The sequence below is a fragment of the Homalodisca vitripennis genome, chromosome 1, assembly GCF_021130785.1.
Source record: "Homalodisca vitripennis isolate AUS2020 chromosome 1, UT_GWSS_2.1, whole genome shotgun sequence".
NCBI classification, from domain to species: domain Eukaryota; kingdom Metazoa; phylum Arthropoda; class Insecta; order Hemiptera; family Cicadellidae; genus Homalodisca; species Homalodisca vitripennis.
Window position 1 is genome coordinate 245,108,030 of NC_060207.1, and position 22,246 is coordinate 245,130,275.

Below are 22,246 nucleotides of genomic sequence, written 5' to 3' on the forward strand. Positions count from 1 at the left end.
AAGATCACTCTTTTTGAAAAAATAACCAAATTTTGTTGGCAAAAAATTGTATAAAAGTCCTACCTATTAATTTAAGAAATTTCAGTTGTGTAAATAATTTCAGAGTGAACTGAAAAATGTTTTAATTGAAAATTCATTCTGTAGTGTGCAACAATTATATTATTATTGCACAAACAAACCTGAGGCCTAAAACCCCTGACCCTTCCCAAGGGCAGTTAAACCTGCAGAAGCCCAACTTAGGCCAATCTCATGCGAAAAAGAAAGTATCAATTAAGTAAACTAAATATGTTTGTCTATACCAAATCTGTCCCATAGTTCTGGAGACAAATGGAAAACAATACTTGGGATAGTGCTAATATAGTAATACAAACAATGTCTAGAAGGTCTAACTACGAATGCCTCCTGCCATTAGTACGGGATGTAGCTAATCGACATGTCCAAAATGTAGTTATCCCTTTAACCAACCAAATAAAATGGTTTAAGAGTTTTTATTACTTGTCTGTTAAATACAGTATATGGGGCGAGCAAAATTACATGACGAACATTATTCAATTCCATGAAAGCTGAATATTTTTAGAGCAGTTTAACGTTATTCCAATACATTCGTAATGCAATTTAGGAAAAGAACCTTGCCCCACCAAAACTAACTTCTAATAACATAAATTTCAGAATTTTAAACCTGTTTGCCCATCTACAAACTGAAGGGTTTTATATTTACATGCTGATGTTGATTTGGTTCTGGATTAAGGATTGTTCACAAAAATCGGCTTTGCGAATTAAATGTTATTTCAATTTTATTATTATTCATTTTATAGCATATTATACAACAAACTGTTTTGGCTTAAAATACTTTTAAGGACAAAAATAACTTAGGTTTTTTTCAATAACGATAAGTTTTCATTTTAAAAGTAGGCCTAGTATACTTGTTATCCCATCATTTCCTATGCTGGGCTTAAGTCTCACTTGGCTATTAATTATTTGAATTGTCTGTCCGATTTAGTTACGTACCTGTAGCACCGGTTAGTAAGCGTAGGAGTAAGAAGTACTACAATATTTTTCTTACTCTCACTCAATTTAGTCGTGTGTGGAGACTGGTGTTGTGATTCTTATTCTTATTTGAGTTTAAATTTTAAAATGTCAAAAGATTAAACCTAAGTAAATGAAAATTCAAAAAAACCTTATTATTGTTTATTTGTTTACTGTAACATAATTAATTTTAAGACTTTGGAAATTTAACAGTTGTTAAATACTTATGTGAATGAATTTTTAAATTAAGCCAAGAACATTTTGTTTCTTTAGACCATAACTCGTTTTAAAATGGAGTTCAAAATTCAGGATTATTCTAAGTAAGTAAAATGTATTTGGTATAGGTTAGGTTAGATGGGTAGTTAGCCATAAAAGTGTAATTTCAGATAGTATAATTTCACAATTATTCAGCAATGAAATTTGTAGGTTATATTTTTATTTGGAGAAAAGGTTAATTTTATTTTTGTAACTTTAATAGGCTACAAGGCCTAATACAAATATGTGTTATCTGTATAGCCATTTTGCTACTCTACACTGAATAAAATTTACAAAATATAGCACTTCACATTGTTTTTTTTGCAAAAGAAAGTGCTTATAAAGTAAATTAAATAAACAAAGAAAAGTTAAAAACAATTTCGTAAGACAAACCCAGCTAATAGTTGAATGGACTGACAGTAATGACTCAGTCATCAGTGCGAACTGCTTGCACTGATTGGTGAACCAAAAACATCTTTTGACATAGTACCAATCTTTAAAATATAAATTTGATATGTTTAATCACTTTACTTGAGAGAGTTAAAAATAATAACCCACCATCCATGAGTTGAGTAATAAACTCACCTGGGCTGCAATGTAATAAGCGGCCACCACGTATCATCGTATCGTATCGAATCAAGTATTAATTAGAAATATCTAAACAATCGAATAAAAACATTTGACCCATAGATATTAAAAATTAATAACTGATCCTAAGAAAACTGTTAACGTAATCATAGACACATTGCATGTAGTTCACATTGGTGTTTTTCAATTCGGGTAGGGTACAATAAGTGGACCCGGTTTTTTATATCGAAGAATATAATCATCGATACCTAATGTTCGGATCTCGAATCCTAGACTATCAATTGATATAAAATTATCTGTAGTCCTAAATAACAATCATACGTTTTAAATTAAAATATTAGTATAGTATAGGAAAACTCATAAATATAATAAAAAAATGACATAAATAATAAATGAACCAGAACGAGATCGATCAAACAGGAAAACATATAAATAATTATGAGCCACAATTCGTATGGGTTACGTCATAATTATTTAATTGTTTATAATTATACACACATAATTATATATTATTACGTGTATGTATAATAATAATTATTATTGTTATATATATACGTAATTGTATATCCAATAATAATACAGTAATAATAATATGATTACTATTTGAAAGTGTTTACTGCTGTTGATATAGATTAAGTTAATTGTTCAAAATAATTAATCAGTAACGATTGGTTATATCGATGGTTATGATTAAGTAATATCGTTTGCCAATTTCGATATAAAAAACCGGGTCCGCTTATCGCACCCTACCCTTCAATTCTTTATAAGTAACAGATTCACATAAATAATTATGCTTTTTTTGTTGTTTGATAGATTGTGCAATTTGAATGGATCCGTTAACTCTTCATTTAAAACAGTGGATAACAAAACAAAGAAATTGCTGTGGGATAGCATGTTGGAGGTATATGAAAAGGAGGTAAGCTAAGTTTAACTTGTTCACTATTATTCATTTGATTAAGTTAACTCTCTGTAGTGCCAATATTTGTCAACCCATTCACTATTCAAAAATCTCTAGAAGGTAAACCATTGATACGAAAAATATTATTAAAGAATTGCTTAGATGTTCAGATATTCATAAGGACCCAAATTTAATTTTAAGTGGCCCTTCCATAAAAGTAGGTCTGACTCTTATATCATGTTTTACACGTGTAAGAGCATTTCTGGTTTAAATTAATTATATTTCTTACATTTGCCTTGTCCCAATCAAGAAAATACATATACATAGGTCTCGGATACCCCTTTCGGTCAAAGGGCCTTTACTTCTACTCATGTCATATATGGATAGTCTTAGATTTTTCCTGTGCTATAGCTGATTATGCATTGTAATCGCCTCATGGTGTGCTTCAGGGGTGCGCAAAAGGCCTTTGAGGCTTAAGTGCATGGCAGTAGGCCACTCCATAGAAGAAGAAGAAGAATCCCAATGAAGAATATATATATATATGACTGAGAAGTCTACTTTGGCTGTTTTAATTTGCTTATGTTGCCGTAGTTAGATTTGTCTTATTGCTTTGAACAAGAAAAAAAATATATATTTATATAGTTCTCGTGAACCTGCCCTGGTCAGAAAGTGTCGACTTTTGGCTTAAGATATTTCTAGTGCCATAGTTTAGTTTGCTGTGTTGTCTTTATGTAGTAAATATACGTACAAACGGAGGACTGAGAGGCCTATATTATGGTCTAGGGAAAAATCCTATCATTTCCGGTATAAGGAGGAATATTTTTAGTACTCAATATGTATAATTATTTTTTAGGTTACATATTTGTCTATGGTATGTAACTGAAAACTTAACCAACACCTTAGGATCTGAAAAGTTAACTTAAATGAATAGACTAGGAAATTGTTTGTCAATGTGCAGAATTTTACATATACTGTTATAAATTGTGAATCTCTATAAAATTGATAATCTGTCCCAGAAATGTGAAACAAATCTTGGCTCTACGTAAATATTTTTTGTATAGTAGTTATTGTATTTTATTGTAGTTATTTTTCAAGTATATTTCTATAAGAATGGTTAAAATCTACGTAATTTACTTGTACAATACATAATCTATCTGTGCAATCTGTTTACTATTATAGATTGTGTTTCATAAATTGTTCATTGTGTTGTGGTTTTTAATTTTATCTGGAATTCTTCTTATATATTTCGTGTATAATATTATGTCCCGAATGTGTTAGAATAGTAGCTGATATAGTGTTTGAGATTCACTGTATTCCATGCCCCATGTCCCCCTCCCCCTCCCCTCGCCACACCTCACCCACCATAGTACAGTGCTGTATGTGGCCGAGCAGGCTCCTGGTGACTGCAAAGAACTGGATGTATCCGAGCTGGACGAATGGGGCAAGAAGACACAAGGGACGTTCCAAGTTCTCCCTATCGTTATACAGACCAAGCCTGACATGATACGTGCCTTGCCAGGTATGTTGTTATTGTTCGTACCAGGGATACCCCAGCTCCACACTGTTTACCAGCACAAGCATAACATGGGGATATCAAATATATCAGCTGTCAGCTGTGGTATCTTGATGAAACTTTTATGGAGTAGCATATATAATTAAAAATTAATGCTAATTGAAAAATTATGTTTAACTCATTAAGTGTTACAAAACGATTTGGTTAGAATGTGTGTCTACATGTCTAGCACTCTTGTGTGTTGAAAAGTGTTGATTTCATGTCGAATTTAAAGACTTTAATAAAAAGTGGGCAATCAGTTTGTATTTTCTCGCCAACAAAGCCCTAATTACTGAAAACACTTCACAGTGGTGGAATTTCCAATTGCAGCGCAAATTTTACCTAGCCACTGTGAAAAAAAGTAGAAAGAGAAACATGGTGGCCCTAGTCTGCTGTGGGGGGAGGGGGGAGAATAGAAATAAGAAACGCAAATTTGGCCAAAGTATAAGATTTATTGGAATAATTCGACATAAGAATCAGGTGTTTAAAATGACATTGTATGTATGGGTATTCAAAAGTGTAGAGCTGGGAAATCACATTTCAGTATACTATGAATTGTACAATAAAATAAGTTGTTATAATTATTACTGAATAAATCGCAACATCATTTCATTTTCCATGATTTATATCTTAATTTTTTGCATAATCAAAACTAAACTTAACATTTTTTTATTTCTATACACAATTATGTGACATTATAAACTGTGTAATGGGTTATATATGGTTAACATTCGGTCAAATTCAATAGGGATTTTATTTGAAAATACTACTAAGTTAAAATGAGATTTATTTTTAGGTACACCATTCATAAATTATACATGTATACAAAACTTAATAAAAACGGTTTTTATGTTATATTGGTTTTAATACTACTTTTTACATTATTTTTATATTTAATCTTTTATAATGTTTGAATAGGAATTTTCTCTCAATGCCTCCAGTGAGCATTAATTAAATATTACCATTAATTGGGGTTCATCAATAACGTTACAGACCTGTCATGAGCGATCTAATCTCTTTTTTTGCCACTAAGTGCATCACTTCATTTCCCTTGATACCTTCATAGCCCTCTTCAATACATCAAAACAATCATAAGAAAATAATTTGTTCACCTCTACATTTACAAGTCAGGTGATAATGTAAAATGTACAGATTTTTGTATGGAGTAAAATAGTTTATTATGTATTGAAGAATGGTTATATTTCATTAAAAAAAAGAAAACAAAGTAATATATTTTAAAATTTGATTAAATTAAAATAATGTTTTATGTTTTAATATAAAACTTGTAACCTCTTTGGATTTTGTTTTATCTATATCGTATCAGCTTGTAGTTGAACAGCCTACGCTGTGTCACTCCAGGTGAGTAGTTGAAATGTCTGTCGTGGATTTCAACTACTCACTTCTCAGTCCATGATTCTATTTTATTTTCTATACATACTCTATAATTAACTTGAATTGTAAACTTATCTTGTAGTTAAGAGGTTGTTTTTTATAAATATTTATCTACTCCTTTAAATGTGTAGGTTGGCTGGAAGAAGAGCCTTTAGGAGAGTCAAACAAAATAGAGGTGGGCTGTAGAAAGAAGAGAAAAACACCTGCCATAAAAAATCCAAGTAAGACAAAAGATGTGATCAAGGTGTCAGAAAAAACAACTAGGAAAAGAAAAAGAAGACAAGAGAAAAACAACTCCACTAAAAATAAATCTCCAAAGCACTCGATAGACAAAACAATCGTAAAAAATCCCACAAAAATTAAAAAAGTTCAAAAATATAGTGAAAACCTTGGTAGTTCAGAATGTAGCTGTAGTTTGCAACTGAGGTATTCAAATACAATAGAGAACACAGTTGTCCGATCTGACAGAAGAGTTTTTAGTTGCAAGTTAATTTTTAGGGTTTGTGAATGTAGTAAATCTGATGAGAGATTTTAAATGTTTTGAAATGAAATATTTAAAAATAACTCTGACTCCTTGACAAGATAGGAAACAAGTTAGATTGTAACAATATCAACATCTATTGAATCAGACATTCCAAAATATTTACATCTGTGTTGTAAACTTATTATATCTGTTTTTGAAGAATATTGACCTACATTAAACCGTGTTGAATCTGGAATTCAAGTGGCACTCCCACTTTTCCATTTCAATTCTATTTAAATGGGATTTGTGTTCGGTTTGGTACATTATTCTCAGAAACTATTAGATAAAACTTGGGTAATTTTTTGCATTTCATCGTTAAGGATTTTTAACAGACAGCAGAATAAGTCTTAAAGGGGGATCAGCCTCTCTTTTAAATAAAATAGTAAAATAAAAATGTTTATTATTCACTTTTTATACAGTTTATTATGTATATTTATTATTTCTTTACGAAATTGTGACACAATTTTAATATATTATTAGTGCACTTTTAATGTACTTAACTTCCACTTTAAATTTCAGCTCTCCACCTCCATTTGTTCTTGGAGAAAAAACTAACCCTTGTAGGTATGAGAGTCCTCCTGGAAGTAGTTATGATTGTCACTGTCTTTTCTTTTTCTTTTGAACAGATTTCTCTGTATTCGTTTTCTATTGTTACTTTCTTGCATCTCTTTGTCAGCTTTGTTATCCTTATGAGATAGAGATAGTGTTCAGCATTTCAATTGTATATTCCCCAGCCTAATGTTAATCCTCTCAAGAACATTTGCTTTGGCTAATCGCTCATTAAATGCAATAACAGCATCTGACACCCTCAGCCTGAGTGTTTGCAAACCTACTAATCTTGGTTTTTTCAGCAGGACAATTGAGCAGAATTGTGTACCTGATGAGACAATGAGAATACTTCACATAGATTATACTGGGTAGATGCTGGGCAACCAGGCAGAGCTCTTTTGTAGACAACGTGTGTCTCTGATTTCGAAACGATGCAAAGAGTTAGTTTTGAATGTCATACATTTTTTTATGGATCTCATCATACAGGTGTGGACTTCAGACTGTAGGAGTCAATCTGTCACATTTCAAACGTTGCACGCAAAGTGAAGATAAACTCAATATTCGTATTGAATCACCCCTTCCTACCTTAGCCATGTGTGAATAAACTATCACTATCAACTATCTATCAAATTTGAACATTTTATCTCAATTCTAAACATTTATGTCATCAGCATCAAAACTTTGGTGGGAGGAGTCCGGGGGCACTCTCCCAGAACATGTGGGGGGTCCTCCCCTGGAGAATTTTTGCAAAATTGTGACCTTTAAATGACCCAAAATCTTACATTTCTACAAGCAGGTTTTTCAGTTAAACAATTTGTTTTTGGTCTGAAAACATGTCTAAAAATACAATTGAAAACTTGTACTAAAATATATATATATATATATAGGTATTAAATAAAAACATAGTAGGTTTAATATGCTTTATTTGACACACACTACTGTTATTAAATGCGGTCTATCACATCACAATGTAAACATTAAATTTAAAATTGTAGACTTGTCTCTCTTTACAGTATATTATAACAATCCAAATTGACCTCTTGCCTAAAGGAGGTGTACTGGGGGTATACACAGTGGGGGCGGATGAGCCAAGCGAGCACTGTGCTTGCTGGCAACGACCAATCGGGCGGGCATGTGTGCCTTCTGTGTTATTTATGCACTTTTAAAAAATATTACGATTTCTGTTAAATTTCTTATAAAATTTATGAGAGGGGACAAAACTGACTTTACAAATATTGGGGGGACGCGTCTCCTATGGGGGCGACGTTCGTAATTCTAAATGTATCAACTCACAGTAAAACAACATGTAGCACTTTAAAATTTGCCCGTTCCAGCAGTCAAATTCTTACCCAACTCCCACAACCTAATGACGAAACTGGCCTCACTTCAGTGAAAGCAATGCTTATGCCATTGTCCGTTCTATTATACTCTGTGGTCACTGGTGTAGACACAGTGTTGGGTTGTCAGGAGCTGTGCTAGGTGAAACCAGTTGAGTTAAAAAAAAACTAGAGCTTACCTCGGTCACTAAGTATTCCATACATTTTGCTTTAAACTTTAGCAAAGGGGAGACAAAACTTTTTTATCCAAGAACAGAACTGAAAAATCTTAAGAGACAAGTCAGCCAAGTATCTTCCCACGTATTCCAATGAAATACAATACGGTTAAATATGTAAACTACAAAGAATTGAAATTTTGTAGTATTATAATTGCTAAATATAATCAGATTTTGTAAATAAATGTTATATAAAAATTCCTATTGTGTCAATGTGGTGTCATTGTTATTAACAATGCCAATTACGATCATGTGTTTGAAGTTTGTTTTTGACAATGGAAGGATGTGAAGGAAACAAGATTTTTCCGGACATATGGCACAGTTCAGTGATACAAAAGTCAAATGTCATAGGTGGTTGGTCAGCGAATGCAGACCTATTGTCACCTGTATTCTGTTGTTTAGTTTTTTATTAAGTGCATGTTTTAGAGTTAGTGAAGTTGACACACAACATGGTGGTTGTGATTCCTGACTTATGCGGGTCACAACGCTGTGGTACAATTTGTTTATTAACCTAGTTTGTAATTATGTTTCAGGTTAGTTATTTACCTGAAGAGGAGATCTGATTGCAGATCTCAAAATGTAGTATTACTGTTTTTTGTTTTGTATCACTGAACGATGGCAAATGTCTGGAAAAATTCCTTCATGATCATGTCATTGTTCAATAAGTTAGCTTTCCTGTGCTACAATATCAGGATAAATAAATGCATCAACTCAGTCACTATTGTGTGGATCATCTGAGAAATTTGGTAAAATCTGAGTTAACAGATCAAAACAACTAATTACATTTTGATACTCAAGTTAAAAAGCGGTAAAAACCCATAATAATTATAGAAGTAATTTATAGAAACCAAAGCCAGTTTGATATTCTTAGAAGTACCTATAAGTAAACATATCAATGAGTAAAATATAGTATTAAATAAAAAACAAAGACATGTACATGATGCCACCAGTGTGCCATTGATATTGACTGTGTATCAAGTTTACGACACTGAATAGCTATAAGAATTATTTATTTTACTAATTATTGTTATTTAATTTTCTATATGAATATATGCTTACTAGAATCATGTATTGTACTCATGTTCATTTAATAATAAAGAATTTATAAAATGAAATGTATAGTTTTCTGTTAAAATATAGTTTGTTCCTTAGAGCAATGTTTGTTTTTGGATAACCAACAATTAGTCTTTAAGGCATAGTCGTGGATACAACACTATAAATGTCAACTGATATGTAAAAATATTCAGAATTTAAATTGTTATAACATAAAAATTTGTTTTTATTGTTGTTGACATTGATTTATAATTTACAGTGTGTTTAGTTTAAACATTGCTTGTTCACACGTTCACTGTTTTTCCACTCAGCTGTTTAGTTTATACTGGGTATCAGTTTCTTCTTTTTAGGATACTATAAAAACCCTTACTTTAAATCGACTCACCCAGTAAATTATCAAACAGTTTGCAGCTATCACCCATGTTTTTTTTCATATATGTTGAAACATTGTTACCTTACTCAGTTAAAATCTAGAAATAGTTTGGTCTCATTGAAGAGAATTATTATCAGTCAACAGATGTTAGACCAAATCTGTCAGTAATACATATCTGCTTATACAGTTAAGTTGAAGGGAGAGAGGAGCTGTACAACCAATGACCAACTGGTCTATCCTTACATTGTAAGTACTAGTTGAAAATGTTGGGGATAAAAGAATGCATATATTCGCTTAGAGAAAAATGTGAGAAATTTTATTGTAGGAATAAAGAAATGAACAACGCATTAAGCATGGCTGCTACTTGGATAGGTGACGGCTTAGTTATCCTGTCCTTGCAAGCGATCTCCCTGCCCGGCCGTTGGTGGTGGTTCGGAAGTTACCTTTAAGCCGTTGGTCCCCAGGTTGAGTGTTAGAGAGGGCTTCTTAGCCCTAACTTCGCCTGGTTAACTGTTTTATATTAAGGTAATAAAAAAGTGAGTGCATATTTTTAATTTATCTAATAAAATATCTTTATAAATGTATTGATCATTTAAAAAATATGTTCAGTTTCCGAGTCCTTAGAAGAAAGCTACTTATCAGTAATCTTCTATTGTATTTTAATCTGGGAGTGCCGATGGTCTAAGTCATTGGACTTTGGGTCTGAGTTAGAGATAGCGCAGGTTCAAATCCTGTCTGTGACCGTTGCACTTTTTATCAGTACAATCAACCTCATACTGTATCGACTCTCCTCTTTATTCTGTTTGATAAGATCCTCGCACAGGCCAGTGGCCCATGAGGACGGACAGAATAAGGCTTAAAAGGGGATCGGCTTCTCCTTTTAAAAAAATCTATTGTTTTCCATCCTTTAAAACACAGAAATAATATTTATATTTGAATACAAAACATTTAAAGAATAACATAATTTGATTAGGTCACAAAGTTCTCCTACAATTTCAAAATGTTTACTTGCTTGATCACAAATAGTCGCTACTTCCTAAAATGAACTCACATGAATTTAAAGATTATTTCTCAAGGGATGTCAGTTACCATTTGATAGTTCATATATTTATACACAACAAATCTGTTACTACCATATATATATTATTGGACCTTTCTAGTAAACATTACAATATGTCATAACACTATTATTATACTCAAAACTAAATATACACAATTCACTATTTGATTTCATATTTGGAATAATTTTATTTGAAATAGAATAATGGCTATTTCATTATTTTCTTTGCATTTATAATGGGCACTTAATCAAAGACCAAAATATATACGGACATAACGTAAAATTTATTACATCACAGTGTTCCGGTTTTCCGCATCCACTTTCACTCGACAATCCCTTTTTATGCTCCTTTACCAAACACTTCAAACTTCCCTTTTCTTGGCACCTCTACTGCTTAGTTGTTCTCTCTTCATGACCTTGAAGATGCCGCCTCCATATTCCATACTTTTCTTCCCATGGGTGAGTAATTTCTCTATTAATTTTCATCCCAAATTTAATTATGGTTGTCTACCTTCTTCTGTCCTGTTTGTGAGTTTCATGTATTTTATTTTGTAGGACATTTATCTTTCGAACTGTAATTATTGTATTTCAACTTAGGGAAGACTTTAAGGTATATAATATTGTCTGAGAAAACAAAATGGCATTTACTCATTTTCTACTCACTGGATAAATGATCTCATGCTTGAGTTCGTCAAACTGCAGTGACCTCTTAAATTTTCAACAATTCTTTCAAGAGCTAAGGAATAAGTGATAAAAGAGATAGAATTTTGTATTCATTGATTCATATTGGTCAAGCTTCAGCCAATCGTAATACAGCTCTGGTCTCTGCAACTCACTTGTATAAGTAGATGGTACTACTAGTAGTTTCGGTTTAACATCTGTTGACTGAGAATAATTCCACAGTAAGTGCGAAAAATTTCAAGATTTTTTTCATTGTGTTAACAATTATTATGAAGTATGAAGCAGAAAACTTGTTTGATAGTCTTGATATTATTAGTTTTGTAAGCCCAAGAACTGATTATTTTTTATAATATTCCAGTAATATGTTTTTGTCGGAAAGAAATCCCAAAAGAGTCAATTAAGAATTTTGAAATATAGGTTTGATGGAATAAAGATAGGTTTCATATGTAGCTGTCATTTTGAAACATCAAATTGAAGATACATTTATAGTTTTGAAGGGTAAATTATATTCTTTGTTTGAAGTTTGTTTTGATGATGGGAGGATTGTGAAAGGAAACAGGATTTTTCTGGACATTTACCATCTTTCAGTGATACAAAAAAAATCATGATTTTCGTATCATTAAACGGTAAATTATAGTTGTTGGTACTTGCAGGATAGCTTCTGACCCAAGTCTGTAAAGCTCACACAAGAACCTTTATCCCTCAAACTCTGCAATGACAGTCATGTTAATAACACTACCTCCTCAGGTAACATGAAAATAGCAGAAAGCCCAACACCATGCTTAAGGTGGTGCGATGGATTTTGGGTTCGGGAAATATTAAATTTCATGGCTCCCTAAGATAACTTGCATGTATACAAAAAAGTAACTATTACTTGTAAATTACACTCTTGTAAGATACACAATGTTTCAACTGTCTGCCATCTTTGTTTCCCAGTTCAATAATTTCATTTGAATTTTTGTATGTACGACTGTGAGAGAATTTTTAGTAACACGATTTACTCTAATGATATGTCAGAAAGAGATTAATTTGTAGTTAATAGAGAATGAGTTAGTGAAAATGAACAACTGGGAAATATGAGTTAAATTCCATAAATACTCATGAATAACATGTGACTCTTATGTGGCTGTGGTTACATAGATTCTAGATTCAAAATTGAAATTCTTCAAACTATTACATATTCTTGTTTCAATCAAAAATATATTTTTTCATTAAAACTTCTTTGACTCCCTGTATTAATATAATACAACATATTCATTGACATAACCAATTTATATTTATATTGTCTATTATCTTAAGTGATTTAATGTTTAGAAAACTATAAATACAATTAAATTGTGCAACAACTAGCTTACAACAGGGAAATATGTACAATACCAGAAACATTTGAATAAGAACTGTAGAGTATCATGTTAGTTGTGACAAATATAAAACTAGTAGCCTTACTATAATTTTAGAATGTATTTGAAATCTGGCATGTGTTTAATTAGTGAGTGTACATGTGAAAATGTCAATATTTATCATGTTGTTTCAGAAAGGAATTAAGTCTAGCCATAGAGGATGTGAAATACTAAATTCATTGCAGCAGAATTTAATAGAACAATCTGTTCAGAATAGTAGTTCTCTTAATATGGCCAAGCTAATGAAAAATATTAAAAAACACAAGAAACACAACCTAAACCGTACTGAAACCGAAATGAATAATTATAAAACACACAATGAACAGAGTATTATAAAAGACAAACACAAAAAATTACAGAAACATACAAAAAATAAAAAGCATACAAAACCTAAAAGTGACAAGGAAAAGTTGTCTCAACCGCAGCTGGTTGTTTTGCATGAACATGGGAAGATAATAAACCAAAGTAGTAATGAGTTGATTCCATTGGAAACAAGTAAACAAAACGCAATACAAAAGTTATGTCAAAAACACAATAAAACAAGACAACTTCCAGATAAAATGAAGCCATTCAGAAGTTCCGTTAAAAAAATAAATTCAAAATACGAAAAGGAAGCAATGAAGATGCAAAATTCATGCAACATGCAGTATTTAAATGAAAAACTTAAAAAGAGACAGGATAAAGTTACAGTCTTACAGACTTTAAATGCAAGTATAGAATCTAAGCAGAGGAAGAAAAAACTTAAATTAATCCACAAACATCCTCCAAATGATAAATCAATATTACCTGGTATGACTGATGAACTAATAAGGAAAATAAAAAGTCTTCCATTCAAAGTTGATTATAATCATCTGATTTTTATGGATCCCTCCCACATATCGAAATTGTTAGAATACACTTGTGAACCTAAGCTTGATATTATGAGAAATTATATTTATGGGAATCAAGACATGCAAAAAATAACAACTAAGCTTAAAGATAATAGTAAAATTAATACTGGCTTGACAGAACCATTGTTGAAAGTAGTTGACAATAAGCATATTTCCTCAAAACACCTAAGAAACTCCAAAACAAACAAAAAGTTAAAGGAATACAATCAACTTCAACAAAGGAACAGTAAAATGTTATTGTGTGAGCCTTTCAATAAAATTTCTGATCTTCAAACTACTAATTCCAAAGAAGATCAAAAACATAGGAAAAAGAGAAGTAAATATACAGTAGCTGATAAAAAGAAAAGTATAATGAAGTCATCAAGCATGAAGAAATTTAAGCCAATTAAAAACAACAAAAAATCTGTTGTTAGGCATAAAGATGAAGTCTTAGCAAAAGATCAGAGCAACACATGTGGAGACAAGAATAATTCTGAATCGTTCGGGAGCAACTTGTCAAGCCAAAATCAAAAATTGGATACCATTTATAGTGAGAGCTTTGCTACTGGAGATAGAGATGGAGAGTCTGCAGTGTCAAACAGTATCGTACCTAAACAAGATGTGATTGAATCTCCGTGCCTAAATGAGAGTCAAAATGAGAACAATTTAAATAAAATGCATAAATTAAGTAATTACAAATTAAAATGCAAGAGCAAGAAAGACAAAATGATGAATGTAGCAAAACCATTGATTAGTGAAGACGGAAAGAGATTGACATTGCAGTTAGTTAAAGCTGATGCCACCGTAAAACACCCTAAAAAGTGTAGAAAATCTGTTTATAATATTGAGAGACTCATAAGTGAGGAGAGGTGCAACACAGTCCAGAGAAATCGTTTGATGGTGTTTTATGCAAACAGGGAATCAACAAGCACATCTAAAGATTCTCTTAATATTGCCATCAGCAGAGATACCGAGTTGACCAACAATGGTAGTTCAAGCAATGTCTTAAATGTTGTCATAAAACAAACGAAAAATTCTATGCCAAGTAATTTAACACCTATAACTGAGAAACAAGATCAAATAAAGTGCAAAGGTATGAAGCTAAATGACAGTATAACAAATAATGGCCAACTAGAAAAATCAGTGTCTGTTGATGAAGGAAGAAAATCTGCTGAAGAGAAAATCTTAAAAGAGGCTGAATGCCAAACTGATGTATTTTTACCGGATCATAAAACTGAAGGTAATCCCTGTGAAGCTTTTTGTACAAACAGGGAAGCTTTAGATTCAAGTAAAATACACAGTGGGGCCAAAATTGGAATACAATGTAACAGCACTGGTACACAAGATTTAAAATGCTATGAAAGTGGAACACCTGCAGTAAATAGCAATATGACTGAAATGATTCCGGTAAACTCTGTACGTCCACCAAATAATGATTTGTCAGACTTTATCAATAAAAGCAATATTCTTTATTTACAAAGAGGAGCGGCTGATAATAGAGCTAGGCAACCCAGTTTAAAACTAATCCAAAATAAAAATAAATGTATCCACTTGGTGTCAAATGATAGGAAACCTGAGAATTGGAAAGAAAGTCGATTTTGTACAATTGAAGATGAAAAATATAATTTTTCTTTTGAAAACAATATATGCAACCAAAATTGCTTAAAACCAAAAATAACATCTATTAAACCCAATTATAGCAGTGAGCAAAAACAGTGTTTGGAAATTGATAATGAAAATGAAATAAATGTAACCAAGCAATCTTGTATTACAGAAGTGGATCATGATATTGGATCCAAACTGGAAAAAATAGGCTTGTCAAATAAAAATAGTTTTATAAAGATTATAGATTCAAATACTCAAATCAGTCACTCATATGAGAGTAAACAAACTTCAAATATTCATTCACCACTGAAGTTTACTACTCAGTCAATCACCAAGAATGTAAATGTTGACAAAAAAGGTTTAAACAAGGCTGAAACTAAGATAGTAGATGATGGTGAAAAAGAAAGTACAAAATTTAAAAACAAATACATACAAATATCAAACCTGAATTTAAATGCTGCCAAAGCCAACCTTTTCCCAAAATCTTTTATAAAAAATTGTATGAAGCGATTAAATGCTGTTACCACATTAAGAAATGAAGTACCAATCGAGAAAGGTCCGATTGGTGATCATGTTAATTCTAATTTAAATAAAAATTCAGTCAAGGAAAATCCAAATAATTTAGAACAAAACATAGAGGAAGTGGAAGAAGACAATAATATTAAGAGGGAAAGGTTTATAGCAGTATTACCTGAGCAAGCAGATCCTGTTACAGATAATGCAAGTACGCAATTTAAATGCTACAACACGCCTGCTATTGTAAGGGCAAGCATGTTAGCTGTTACAGATATTGGAGTGCAAACAGACCAGTTCTTACCAGATAAACTTGCATCTTTTACTCATAAGAAATTTAATCATGGAGAAGAATGTTCATTGTCAGGAAATCCAGAACATGTGAACTCCCAAGTAAATGATATTGAAAATTCACTTTCTGTTAGAGACAAGATAACAGATGTTCCTAAGAAGAAACGTTCTTTTATCCATGTCATAAAAGATAACCTAGTTCCTGAAGAAGACACATCTTGTAATGTTAATTCCAATCTTATTAATCATAATACAAATGATAAAGAAAGCGGTTTAAATGTATATAATTCTGTCTTAAACACATACAATGAAAAATACCATAAAGAATATCAAGTTGTAAACAAAATTAATGCAATTTATGAATTTCTACAATATTTAGATAAGATGTTGAAAGATAATGCTTTTGTAAAACGCAATGTAACTTGCGACACCAATTACAATTTAGGAAAATTCAATAGCACTTTACGTTGTTTGTGCAGTAACTGCATAGAAATTTTGAATAAAATTGAGACTAATAAATCAGGTAATAAAGATCAATACAATATCAAAGAGTTGAATTCTACACACAAAAGATCACTTTTTGTGAATATTGTAGAAGACGGGAAAGAAAACTCCTCGAGTGTGAATTATGTCAGTTTAAACAAAATTGAACCATATGATAGTAAACGAGATTGTTTCAGTTCTGAATCAACCCCCAGGCCATTTTTTGTCATTATCCCACCTGATGAAAACTTTGAACCAAATGTTCAGAACATATCTGAAAATGGAACAGACACTGTATGCCTTCCTGAGTTCCAGTCAAATCTTGAAGACCAATTCAATGGTAACCTGATAAAAAAGAAAATAAATAACAGTGCAGCTAAAGGCAAGGATAAAAAGGCTAAAAAAGAAGAGAAATTAAAAAATGTGAGCGGTTACATTCATACTAAGAATCAAACACATGAGAAAATAACACAGAAAAACTTAAAGTTGCATAGTCAACATGAATATAATATACCTATTAACAACATTCCAAATAATGAACTTTCAAAATATTCATGGAAAAATATTAATTTTGAGCCTGAAATCCAATTTATATCAAGTAATGTACAAAAATGTATATCATCTCATGAATTATCCACTGTGCTTGATAATGTACCTATTAACAATGTTTTATATAAGGAACCTTCAAAATGTTTATCGCCCAAGGAATTATGTACAATGCCTGAAGATAATGTTCAACATTTCAATCCTGAAGCACATGGAAATATTTCACATGAAAATATAGTTTGCTCCAAGTCTGCAAGCTCAGAATGTATTTCTCATCTGAAGCTCGAAGATAAATACTACTCTACAACACCATATTCAAATGAAAAACTGTTTAAAAGAAGTTTTAAATGTGAATCACAAAAGTTTGCAGAGGCCTTTAGTCCCATAGAAACAGCAACAATAATCTATAACGATAGCCATGAATCACATGCACACAAAAAATCTAAATTCAATAGATTTAACCATAGTGATGAAAATGACATCTGCAGAGGTTATTGTGATTTTAAAGTAGAAAACATGACTTGCACAAAAGCAAATAATAATCTCCCCGAGAGTCAACTGGATGAATTAGAAATTCCTTCTCTGCCTGCTAATCATAGGGACATTTGGAAAACCATTTCCTCAGAGGAAAAATTATTTGATAAGGATATGGAATTTTATACTGATTTCAAAGGCAGTGTGTATAGAAATAAATTACACTCCAGCTTAAAATTAAATTACTTTATGAAGAATGACAGTTACACCGGAATCCCTCAAACAAAATGCATAAAGGAAGATGCAACAAATATAAATTGTGGTGATCTTAATAGGAAACACCGCAAGAATAATAAATATTCAAATGTTCCAAAAAGTGAAAAGTGTACAAAGTGCAAAAGGGACGATTCAAATTCAAATATTCTGCACGAACCATATCTGTCTAAATATGATTATGGAGTTTCTGATACTCATTTCAGAGCCACGCATGACTCCTTCTGTGATTCGTCATTTTCTTTTTGTTCATCGGAATGCAGTGAAGTCTTGCATAATACTTACACCAGAAAGTCATATGAACATAATAAGGAAATAAAATATCCAAATGCATTCTTAAACAAGAATAGTAGAATAAACAGCATGGTTTCAGCTTCAACAGAAACTTTGATAAGGAAAAACCCCAGAGTAAATGCTGATTTAAAACACCAAACTTCAATTTTTAATAAATCTCCAAGTAATAAACACCCTTTAACCTTGGACAGTGGCGTGTCTAGAGAAAACCTAGATGAAGATATAATCAGTAAAACAGAAACTAACTCTACTGTGGAATGCAGTGACCAAAAATGTTATTCTCATTTAAGGGAAGCAGATTCTGAACTGTCTTTTTGTTGCCCATTTGCTCAATGTAATGAATCCGTGGTGTTTGTTAACAAGCATTACCCTTTTTCGGAAAACATTACTTTACCAAATAACAATAATAATTTTAGAGCAAATACAGACGAGTTGATGCAAACTGTGAATAGCACGGTTGGAAATAGTAATGGAATATACGATACAAGTGGTTGGATTTCCTTAAGCAGCTGCAATTTACAGAGCAAAAGTAAAAGTGCTTCTGATCCAGAGAATAAGGTGTGTCTGCAGATGGATATAAAAATGAATGATGTGATGCGTGTCGAGTTCCTGTGTCAACCACCAGTTCAAGATTCGTTGGGAGCAAAAAATATATAACATTTACAAACTTAACTAAAGTGATTTTGATAATAAATTGTTAAGATAAAAATAATGTTGTACAGATTATTCTTGTGTCTTGGCATGGGCTCTTAGCATGGTTTCTATTGCAATTTTACATGAAATCATAATTAAATTTTTTTATTACATAACGTTGTTTTGATGTATATGCCAATTATTTAAGTTATATTTTTAAGTACCAAAAGTTTTTGCTCCTTTCCATGATGCATTAAAACAAAATTCTTTCTTATTTAAATTTAAGAAAGATCATTAAATAAGAAGTACTTGCTCCACTGAGACATTGAACTTGTCAGGAGAAGTACTGAGACAATTAATTTCCTTTTTTCCATTTGTTATTCTGTATGTGGCCCTTTTCCATCACGTGTTTAAACAATCAAAATAACAAGTGATCGGAAGATCAAATACCTATCAAATGACGGAATAGTTATTGCATTTGTTTAAGTAACTACAACCTAATTTAATTTCAACAGATTGATTAAATTGTGATCAAAACATGCTTGCTTTAATGGTATTCTAACATGGATATCTCACTTACTAATAGTTATATCATAGAGCCCTTTTTTTGCTCTCGTAGGACAAGAAGCTTATAAATTGCAACTAGTCCTATAAGGACCTTTTTGCTGCTTCTGGAGTGACAGGATATTCAGGATGAGTAAGGTTAGGAAGTAGGGGCCACCTCCTGTCGAGATCCATGAGGAAGAATTTAGGGCACTAATCTCAAGTCATGCCCCCTTGGAAGAAGGGGAGGCCAGCTCTGAACCAGCCTCTCCAGTCAAAGCAGGCAGGGGTGGCACACTCTTGTTGAGGCTAGCAAGAACTTTTGATAGTTAGGGAACGAACCCCACCAAATCCAACAGTCATCTCCTGCTGTAGACTATCTCCTCCTGTCTACTATTGAATTACCCTTGCACCCCAGAATCAACATTTGCGGTTAGTGATGTGTCCAGTGTGGGTTCAACTGGAAGGTATAAACCAGGTATACCCTTGCTGGGTAATCATAGAGCCCTTAATTTTTATATATTATGTTCTTAATTTCAAATATCAGTTTCCTCTGACATATTGACAAACATACATGCAAGGCAAAGCTTTGACTGATGGACTAAATCAATCACTAATAACTAAATCTCCTACTTCACTTATGTCTAGTAGAAGAACACACATAATGTATTTCTTATATGGGGAAATGATGTGAAGATTTTGATACCAACATTTAGTTAAATTACCATTTACAGTGATTAAAATTTCAAATGTTTTAAAAATTGGCTGTATACAACTAGGGTAACTAACAAATGTTGAAATTAAAATATAAACCAAACTCCTGACAGCTGTGTATAGGAGTAAATTATGCATGTAAAATGGTATTTATAGTATTTGCAAGTAATAGAAACAATATATTTAACATCTGATGTTAAAACTCTGTCCATTATTAATGTCAACATTTTTTCAAGAATCATCAAAGAAATTTTATATACTGAATTATAAAACATTTTTTGGTGTCCGTATTTATCACCAACATCTACAAAATATTAAAATTTTCCAAAACATCACAGAGAACATAAGAAATTCACAATTGAGCTATATTTAACCAGTAAAATCACTGATCTTTAGCTGGTAATAGATCTGTTAATAACATGAGTTTATATCCAATAACCTCCTTTCGCAAACCTGATTCTTTGAGATTAGATAAAACGTAGATAATGATTCCCAAAAGTGTTATAATAAGAAATCACACGTATGAGACTATGATGTAACATGAGGAGGAAAGGATGTTGTAGTTATGGCATTCTGGTAAGAGTTTCATTTCAAATCAAAGCAGACTTTATTCATAAACACTGAGTACAGAATATGCGTCAATACACGAAGCAATTAAAATTATGGATACAGTACATGAAAATAATTCAAAGTTAAGGTTTCAAATCTTTTCAGTTTAAAAATTCTTCCACTGAGTAGATTTAGTGTCTCTGTTGGAAATCTATATGGTCCTAGGCTCTATAAACCAATGCAGTTATAGAGAAGAGAAAACAGTTACTAGAAGGATGGCACTGAACATTGTCATGGAAGAACAAGATTCCTTGATTGAACATTTCTCTCCTTTTATCTTAAATCTGACACCAAAGTGCTGCATCAAGAGTGGCTAAAATGTTATCACCAAGTCATGGGGCGTTTGCAAACATCTGGCTAAGATGCACTTCTCTTTAGAGAATTTAGGAATTGGAAGGTGTTAACATCAATTTTCAGCTGTCTTTAAATTCTCTGGTTAAAAACTGGACATCCGAACAAATCTCAGTGAGCAAGTTAATAAATTATTTTGAACGTCATAAATCACAGGACAACACAAAACTAATCACATTTTTTGGGTCACTGAAGAAACAATGACTATCAAAACTGTATGTGCAGAGAGATGCCTCTGGCGCTCATGACATCTCGGTACCTATCTTTTGTCTTGCCTCTCATTTTGAATCTTTATTATTTTTTTAATTAGGAGTCACAGATTTTTACTTTATTGAAAAAGTAAGATAGTATTTCATTTAGTATGAGAATGTTTTTAATATATAATTTTGCTGCTGTAGTATTTATAATGTACATCACTTAAATATTTTAAATCCAAAATGATGGTATATCCAACATTGGTATATAATCCAATATATCTGTGGGTGATTCATCAGCTCCTCATAATATTTTATCAGTGGACTTCAAAAATTTGACAGTGTATTTCAACTGCTTTCATGCTTTTAGTAATAAAGAAACAAATAACAGTGCGAGATTCTCAATCAACAGAAGCATTAAAAATACGCAAAACGCAGCACGTAGAGTGTGCGCAAACATCGGCCACCGACCGCAGCATTGCAGCAGCACAGTTTCAAAAGGGTATTTAAGGAACACCTCGTACCACACCAATAATATAATTTCATCTTCCATAAAATATCTTGGCTCATCAGTGACACATGAGAAGGAGAACAAATGATAAATGCAACTTGAAACAAACTTTAATATATTAATTTAATTTGTAATTAGCAAAAACCGTACAAATGTTATTGGCAATACTCTGGAAATTATTGTTTCTTGTCTAATAATAAATTACATTAAATAGTGAATGGTGTTAGGAGGCTACTTTGTCCTCCCCCTCCCCGGACTGACGGTCGCTCTCTTCGTCAGAGTAGTCCTCGTCGTGGTTGTGGGTCACGCTGCGCGGCGTCTCAGGCCTCACGTGGGGCACCAAGCTCTGTGACCTCTGGTCTAGCATCTGTATCACAAAACACAACACATCCTCACTCAATACATCCAACACATACCCTATAGGTGAACAAAGTTGTTTTA

General features: G+C 32.1%; 2 protein-coding genes across 9 annotated transcripts in view; one reads left to right on the plus strand and one right to left on the minus strand.

The window, feature by feature from the left end:
• Window positions 1–582: 582 nt before the first annotated feature.
• Window positions 583–19,056, plus strand: LOC124353229. Of its 3 annotated transcripts, none has more exons than XM_046803136.1 (4): window positions 583–1,346; window positions 2,683–2,785; window positions 4,135–4,286; window positions 5,843–8,797. In XM_046803136.1, exons 2-4 carry the CDS (start codon window positions 2,697–2,699, stop codon window positions 6,244–6,246), a joined length of 645 nt encoding a protein of 214 aa, XP_046659092.1. In that variant the 5' UTR covers window positions 583–1,346; window positions 2,683–2,696; the 3' UTR covers window positions 6,247–8,797. The 3 variants fall into 3 exon arrangements, with proteins under 3 accessions (XP_046659092.1, XP_046659090.1, XP_046659091.1); XM_046803135.1 differs by having other exon boundaries at window positions 600–1,346; window positions 4,160–4,286; XM_046803134.1 differs by lacking the exons at window positions 4,135–4,286; window positions 5,843–8,797 and adding an exon at window positions 13,037–19,056 and having other exon boundaries at window positions 584–1,346.
• A 2,847-nt stretch (window positions 19,057–21,903) lies between these two features.
• Window positions 21,904–22,246, minus strand: part of LOC124353230 (cytosolic purine 5'-nucleotidase) — a 131,162-nt gene continuing 130,819 nt past the window's right edge. For all 6 annotated transcript variants that reach the window (XM_046803137.1, XM_046803138.1, XM_046803139.1 and 3 more), the window contains one exon: window positions 21,904–22,172. In XM_046803137.1, coding sequence (XP_046659093.1) covers window positions 22,029–22,172 — 144 coding nt within the window. In that variant the 3' untranslated portion in view covers window positions 21,904–22,028. The remainder of the gene's footprint in view (window positions 22,173–22,246) is intronic.